General features: G+C 45.3%; 1 protein-coding gene across 1 annotated transcript in view; it reads right to left on the reverse strand.

Moving 5' to 3' along the window:
* SRPRB (SRP receptor subunit beta) overlaps window positions 1-8,306 on the reverse strand; it is a 15,638-nt gene extending 7,332 nt beyond the window's left edge. Inside the window, exons 1-4 of the mRNA XM_004715985.2 lie at window positions 8,130-8,306; window positions 7,772-7,866; window positions 6,701-6,778; window positions 3,823-3,905 (exon numbers count right to left, since the gene is read on the reverse strand). Of these exons, the coding sequence (XP_004716042.2) occupies window positions 3,823-3,905; window positions 6,701-6,778; window positions 7,772-7,866; window positions 8,130-8,289 (416 nt within the window). The 5' untranslated portion in view covers window positions 8,290-8,306. The remainder of the gene's footprint in view (window positions 1-3,822; window positions 3,906-6,700; window positions 6,779-7,771; window positions 7,867-8,129) is intronic.
* Window positions 8,307-8,511: the final 205 nt, after the last annotated feature.

The following is an 8,511-nucleotide window of genomic DNA, read 5'->3' on the forward strand; positions in this document are numbered from 1 at the left end:
AACAACCTCTTTGGCTCCTTGCTTTTCAATACTTTAAAGAGCTCGTGTGCAAATGTACCTAATGCAATGTGTCTTTTGATCTCTCAACTACTGCTTGTGGATCCAAGCAAGATAAAATCTTTGACAACTTTTCTCCACTTATTGTAACATATTGGTCTCGATGTAATGTTTTTGGTTCTTTTTACATTGAGGTGTAATCCATACTGAAGGCTGCAATCCTTGATCTCCATACGCAAGTGCAAGTCCTCCTCACTTTCAGCAAGCAAAGCTGTGTCATCCGCCCATCATAGGCTGTTAATAAGCCTTCTTCCAACCCCGATGCCACATTCCTCTTCACGCAGCTTCTCTCATGGTTTGCCCAGCACACAGACTGAATAAGTACGGTGAGAGGATACAACCCTGATGCACACCCTTCCTGATTTTAAGCCATGCAGTATTCCTTTTACTGTTTGAACAAATGCCTCTTGATCCAAGTACCGATTCCACATGAGCACAATGAAGTGCTCTGCAATTCCCATTCTTCTCAAGGTTAGTCAAGAGTTTCTTAGGATCCACACAGTCGAATGCCTTGGCATAGTCAATGAAACCCAAGTAAACATCGTTCTGGTATTTTCTGCTTTGAGCCAAGATCCCTCTAATAGCAGCAATGCTATCCCTTGTTCCATGTCTTCTTCTGAGTCCAGTGTGAACCTCTGGCAGCTCCATGTCAATGTCCTGTGGCAACTGCTGTTTGATGATCTTCAGTAACATTTTACTTGCATGTGCTGTCAATGATATTGCTTGATAATTTGCGCATTGTGGGTCCCCTTCCTATGGAATGGGTACAAACATGAATCTCCTCCAGTCAGCTAGCAAAGTAGCTGCCTTCGAATTCTCTTGGCCTAAGTGATTGCTTCCAGCGCTTTTATCAGCCTGTTGAAACATTTCAATTAGTATTCCATCAATTCTTGGAGCCTTGCTTTTGGCTGATGCTTTCACTGCAACTGGAACGTCTTCCTCAGCACCGTTGGTTCTTCCTCATGTGCCACCTCCTGAAACAGCTGAATATGGACTAATTCTTCTTGGTACAGCGAGTCTGGGTATCCTTCCCACCTTCTTTTGATGCTTCCTGCCCTGGATCACTCAATATTTTCCCCACATAATCTTTCAATATTGTAATTCGAGGCTTACATTTTCTCTTGAGTTCTTTCAGTTTAAGAGAGGCTAAGCAGGTTCTTCCTTTTGGGTTTTTCTAACTCTATCTTTTTGCACATTTCGTTATAAATTTTACCTTGCTCTCTTGAGCTGCCCTTTGAAATTTTCTATTCAACTCTGACTTCACCATATCTTCCATTTGCCTTAGCTACTCGACAATGAAGAACCAGTTTCTGTCTCATCTGACTTCGATGTTGATCTTTTCTGTCTTTCTGATGACCCTTTCTTTCTTCACGTAAGATGTTCTTGATGTCATCCCACAGCTCATCCGGTCTTCTGTCATGAGTCTCTAATGCATCAAATCTAGTCTTCAGTTGGGATATATTCAAGATCATAATTTGGCTCTTGTGAACTTTTCTGCAAATCTTTACTGGAGTGCAAAGCCTGTCTTTCTCCTACCGAGCAGCGGGTGGTTTTGAAAGGCTGACCTTGCAGTTAGCAGCCCAGTGTTTAACCGCTACACAGAGGGAAGAACGACATACATGCCATCAAGCTTAAGATGCCACTACCTAAGATACAGGATTATGTCTGGTGCCGCTAACAAAGCAAAAATACTGCCAATTAAACTAGGACACCATCAACTATAAGAAGCACTGCCATTTAAAGTGTGGCAAACTAATATTCACCTTCAGTTTTTATCAGTTTTAAGAGAGCTAACAAGAAGAAATCTTAAACCATAGATAAGAAGTTTAAGAACTGAGAAGGAATATTAAAAGAAATGCAAAAATCTAATTCTTCATCAGAAGACCCAGAACACAACAAACAATCATACTGATGCAAATAAGGGGGTTGGGGGGTGGAGTGGAGACCCAAAGCCCATCTGTAGACAGTTGGACATCCCCTCAAAGAAGGGTCACAAGGAAGGGACGAGCCAGCCAGGGTACAGTATAGCACCGACGAAACATACAACATTCCTCTAGTTATTTAATGCTTCCTCCCCCCTACTATCATGACCTCAGTTCTGCCTTACAAATCAAACTAGACCAGAGCATGTACACTAGTACGGATAAGAGCGCTCGACACACGGAATCCAGGATAGATAAAGCCCTCAGGACCAATAATGAGAGTAGTGATACCATGAGAGTAAGGGTAAGGTGGGGGGAGAAGGGGGAACAGATCACAATGATGGACATATAACCACATTCCCCCCTACCCCCACCCCAGGGATGAACAACAAAAATGTGGGTGAAGGGAGACAGTGGTCGGTGTAAAATATGAAAATAATAGTAATTGCTAAATTATTTTGGGTTCATGAGTGAGAGAGTAGCAATCTGGTTTTATCTCTCTAGAGAACCCTGTCTAACACAATGAGTGAGGGAGGAAAAAAAAGAGGAGCTGATACCAAGGGCTCAAGTAAAAAGAAAATGTTTTGAGAATGATGATGGCAACATATGTACAAATGTGCTTGACACAATGGATGTATGAATTATTAAAAGAGCTGTAAAAGTCCCCAATAAAGTGATTTAAAAAAATCTTATTCTTACCCTCTTGAGATTTTGATTTTAGTAATTTAAGAATAGACTTGTATATAACGTTGGATTTTAATAACTTCTAAGATCCCTCTTAACTTTAAAATTCTTTTTCAAGATTTTAATAGCATATATACATCACTAAATTTGTCCTCAGAGAGCCAGGCAGGGTGCAGTGTAGCAATGATAAAACACACAACTTTCCTCTAGTTCCTAAATGCTCCCTCCCATACACATACTATCATGATCCCAATCCTACCTTACAAATCTGGCTAGACCAGAGGATCTGTACACTGGTACAGACAGGAACTGGAAACACAGGGAATCCAGGGCAGCTGATCCCTCAGGGCCAGTGGTGAGAGTGGCGATACCGGGAGGGTGGTCGGAGGGTAGGTGGAGGGTGGGTTGGAAAGGGGGAACCAATTACAAGGCTCTACATGTGATCTCCTCCCTGGGGGACGGACAACGGTAGAGGGGGTGAGGGGAGACATCGGACAGGGCAAGCTATGACAAAATAATAATTTGTAAATTATCTAGGGTTCATGAGGGAGGGGGGAGCGGGGAGGAAGGGGAAAAATGAGGACCTGATGCTAGGGGCTTAAATGGAGAGGAAATGTTTTGAGAATGATGAGGGCAATGAATGTACAAATGTGCTTGACACAATTGATGTAGGTATGGATTGGGATAAGAGTTGTATGAGCCCCTAATAAAAAAATTAAAAAAAAAATTTTTCCTCAGAACAAATGTAAATTTTTAAAACATCAGTAATAAGAGTTTACATTTTGCAAATACCTTTTTTTTAATTTGTAAAAAATATATTTGACAAAGAACTTATATGTCACATGTATAAAGAATTCTCAGAATTCAATAACTAGAGACAACCCAATTTTTTTAAACGGGCAAAGGATCTTAGTAGATATTACTCCAAAGATTACACAGAAGTGACCCATAGACAAATGAAAAATGGTCAAGAAATGCAATCAAAACTGCAGTGAGCTCCCACCTCACACCAACTTGGTGGCTCTCATCAAGTCAGAGAAGAACAAGCATCCCAACACCTGGCCGCACGACCCGAAGCAGCCCGTCACCTCAGGCCCGTGCTCACTCAGGGTGCCCCCACAGCGACTTCAGGCAGACCCGTTTCACCTCTCCCACATACCTGGCTGAAGCCTTAAATCGCTCTAAAAACTGCAGTCGCAATCTCTCGTTGCCAGGGAGGTCAATCAAGGTCAGGCTGTTACCCTGAGGACGGTGAAAACAACATTAATGTTTGACGTGAGGCCTATGTTCACAACAATGACATACAGAGCAGATTTCACGTAGCAGACTGGTGTGTAACTAAGGACGCAAACAGAAGTTCACTGGACATCTTTGATTACTTGAGTAGACATGTGGCCGGGAACAAGAGCACCTGTGGTCCCTGCTTTAGCAGGGTTTCTAGTACCAGGAGGGAGATGATTGCCATGTAGAATTACACACACATTTGAACGTGTTCTGAGGGTCTGGAAGCAACCTGACCATGACTCGAGGAGTCGGGAGCGTGAGCCCTCTAGAAGGTGCCAGCCCCTCATCAGCATGATCAAACACCAGAGCCCAAGGAAGTGGACTCACGCTACACGTGTCATTTCAGAACCCAACACTGGTCATACAGCATGACCCCAGCGCAAGAATCCCCTGCCGACTCACAGGGACCCTGGAGGACAGAGGAGAACTGCTTGTGTGCTGCTGAGACTGTAACTCTACAGCGGCACCCTCCTCTGAGCAGCTGACCTGGCCATCTTCTAGAGCGGGCGTCCTCAAACTACAGCCCGCGGGTCACACGTGGTCCGCCCGAGGACATTTATCCGGCCCACCGGGTGTTTTTGTCCCATTTGGTGTTTCACTTCAAAATAAGATATGTGCAGTGCGCATAGAAATTTGTTCATAGTTTTTTTTAAAAACTACAGTCCGGCCCTCCAACGGGTCTGAGGGACAGTGAACTGGCCCCGTTTAAAAAGTTTGAGGACCCCTGGGCTAGAGTAACAAAACCCCTTTTGATCATTTCCCCCTTTAATCCTAAAGTACTCATCCAGCAGATACACTATCTATTTGTTTCACACGTTTATGTCAATTCTTGATCTGGGCTGTAATCACTAAAACAGAGAGAGGCTGTGACTCTCTGACACAAGCCCCTGGCTCCCACTGAGCCCCGAGGGCCTATATCTCCAGCCTTCCCCTCCTTGGATGCCTCTGTGCTCACAAGACTCTCAGATGTGCCGCTGGGGCATCTGTCAGACCCACTGATGGTCCACTTTGTCCACAGGCAAGCAGAGCCACTGCTCAGCAGGAGCCGGCCTATGCAGATGCCACACTGTCCCAGCTGAATTCAAAATGACCTTTCCACAGCCCGTGCAGCCCTGTTATGCATAAATGAACAATATCTAATTAGCCTCTTTGTTTTATGTACTGGTGAGTGTCCAAGGGTCCCGGGCTGTGAACGACTGCTGCACTTCAGTCACCACTAACCCGCACCCCAAGAGCAATCCAGAGTATGCACTACTAACACCCAGGAACAATCCAGAGTATGCACTACTATCGAGAGAGAGACTGAGCCTAAAACCCAGGGGGCGGGAGGCATGAGGACAGAAGGTAAGAGTCACCACTGAATGCTGCACAGCAGCACTGTCCAACAGATACAGTGCCAGCCACATATGTAATATTGAATTTCTAGTAGGCATATTAAAAAATATTTATTTCATCCAATACAGCTGAAATGGTAGCATTTCAACATGTAATAAAAAACAAAATAAGGCTTTAAGAATATATGCTACATTCTCTTTTCTGCCTAAATCTTCAAGATCTGGCATATATTCTACACAGCACATTTCAGCCCAGCCATACTTCGGGTACTCAGTACCCCCATGGGCCTAGCAGCTCCTGTACTGAAAAGCATGGGTCTAACATGCACTCTGGAAAAACCCATTAACAACTCGAGACACCAGTACCCCTGAATTAGTCATCTCCTGACTTGAAATTTCAAAGTCAAACTCCGGTGGCGTTTACAAACAGGACTAGGCCAGAGATTGCCATCGCTGGAGGAGGCAAACGTCTCCTCAACGACATTTCAAAGGCGGTCCCTTTAGCTTTGCTCACAGTGTTTCATTCTGGAGGTCCTAGGGAGGGGGCAGGGGCACCCAAGGCAAAGAGGGATGGTCAGGAATATCATTTTAACCCATCCACTTAGCCATCCACGCAGCCCTCATGAGCCAACTATTTATTCAATAGTATTAACAGCTTGGCAGATGCCGTCTACATTCTAGAGCCAGATATGCACAGAAAACGTCCATGACTCTTTGTATTTCTGAAATACAGTCATATATACTCTTGAAGATATGAAATTCAGCACCGTTTGAAAAGCACAAGAATAACAACAAACGAAACTATATTAAATGGCTACTATTTGGGCTCTGATTAAGTAAAAATTGTATAGGACTAGGCAGCTAGTACCCATGTGAGGAAAACCCCAATTTGTAACTCCTATGTTGTTAAATAAAATCTAAAAGAGGGGCAGAGCAGTGTTTAAAAAAAAATGAAAGGAAATAGCTACATCTATGTTTGTACAGGCCTAGAATATCAAGAGGATACACACAAAAATGGCAACAGTTACTGCTTCTAAAAGGGGAGCCTGAAGGCAAAATGACTTTTCACCTTTGAACCTCTGAGTTTGTGCTCCAGGTCCATGCATTACTTCATTTAAAACAAGAAGCAAAAGCTTAATGCCCACCCTTAAAAACTCAGGGTAAAGCTGGAAAGGCATAGCAATAAAAAAGAATAAAAGCTAATATAGCATCAGCTTGTACGGTGTGACATAGTGGAGGTATGCCTCCTTAAATCTGTAGCACATGTTTGTACCTAGACTACACTTCTCCATCAAAACAAGTTACAAATGGTACCAGCATCCTCAGGTTCATTCATCTCGGGGACATACTTCCTGGCCACAGTAAAGTAACACTGTCAAGATTATAAACACCCCAACCACCACCACCATCCCCCTTTACCCTGTTATTGTTGACTCTGTAGACAGCAGAGCTGTAAGTGATGGATGTCTGAGTATCTCTGTAAAGGCCGGTTAACAACTGTAAAAAATTGAGATAAGAGATCAGAGTAAATACATTATCATCAAACCTATTGCTCTAGCTCTCCCAGGTCTAGAATCAAATAAATGAATAAAAGGGCCATATTGGTTTGGTGGGTTTTTCTAAAAACTGCAATCTAATTAATTGCAAATTTTCATTTTCCTCTCTCACAATGAGGGGGGAAATAATGCACAAATTTTAAGCTACAGTTAGTGGCCAAATCTATGGGCCTTCCTTAAACATGTTTACCCATCAAAAATTGGGAGGGAGGGAATGATTAGACATTGTTTTCCTGGGAGGAAATTTAAGCTCTCAAAAAAATAAAAATACACATTAGTGAAAAGACTGCTCAAATGTTAACGTAAAAACTCTCCAGTGGTTCTCAACCTTTCTAATGCCTCGACCCTTTCATACAGTTCCTCATGCTGTGGTGACCCCCAGCCATAAAATTATTTTCATTGCTACTTCATAACAGCACATTTGCTGCTGCTATGAATCGTAATGTAAATGAATATCTGATATGCAGGTTGTATTAGGCGACCCCTGTGAAAGGGCCTCAACCTACAGTTAAGAACCGCTGCTTTAAAACACCACCACCACCACCCCCTTTGTTTTTTCCTTTACAAGCTTCCGGAGGCGTTTGCTACACACATAATCATAAACTATGAACGGGTCCCTGGCTGTTGTTTCTTCAGCTGTTCGGAATCGTTAGCCACAGGATGGAACTACTGAAAAGCCTTACATATAATAAGGACTGAAGGTTTGCATCCGACAAGTGTGGAAAACATAGCCGTGACCGACAAAGTCCAGCTGACAGATTTTCCCAAGCGTCTTTTTATCCTCCCACGTGTGTCCAGAATTAACTCTCTTCTTGGCTGGCATCAATGTCTTATTTAGCCTGAGTTCCTAGAAACCCTGGGATGCCCCCAGATTCCTGTAACATTTAAGACGTGCGCATACAACGTTCGTTTTAAAGTTTAAATCAACACTTACCCTGACAAAGAGCAACGTTTTCCCCGAGTCACAGAGGCCAACGAGGAGCACGGCTCTCTGACTGCTCCTTCGGCTCCGGATCAGCTTCCATAACACTGCGGGCGCACAGGGGACCCCCCGCCGCCATGACGGCCCGATCCTCCGGAGGCCGCGCGTGCGGCTGGAGCGGGGAACTAACACGGTCTCCCCCAAACGCCCCAATCTCCAGGAGGGCACTCGGACGACCGTCGGCACCACGACAGCTGACGGTGTGATCGGGGACCCCCGTAGGGGGTTCCCCTCCCTCCCAGGCCAACCCCGGCGGCCCGAGTGCGGCCCGCGACCACCCCACACCTGCCCTCGCCGCCCGGCCCCTTACCCAGCGTCAGCAGGACCACGACAAGCGCCAGCCCTACGGACAGCAGCGTCGGGTCTGTCCCCTGCAGCTCCTGGCGCAAGGAGTCCAGGTAGGGCTGGAAAGCGCCCCCCGCACCGCCGCCCTCCCGAACCCGCTGCGGGCCGGCGGAAGCCATGAGCATCGGAGTCTCGGTCCGCAGAGTGTGCTCTCCGTCGCCTTAGAGCGACGTGGCGCAGAGCCCTCCCTGCCTTCTGCGCAAGCGCAGGAAGCAGGGTCTTTCGGGAGTTGTAGTTCTTAAGAATGCGGCATCAGGATTGGAGGAAGGCTCATTAACAACCGGCGATATGCAGATGACCCAACAGGGCTCGCTGCAACGGGTGGGGCTGGGGGAGTGGGTAGAAGT

This window comes from Echinops telfairi, unplaced genomic scaffold, assembly GCF_000313985.2.
Source record: "Echinops telfairi isolate 266 unplaced genomic scaffold, ASM31398v2 ScPeMD7_7422;HRSCAF=8460, whole genome shotgun sequence".
In the NCBI taxonomy this organism is placed as follows: Eukaryota; Metazoa; Chordata; class Mammalia; order Afrosoricida; family Tenrecidae; genus Echinops; species Echinops telfairi.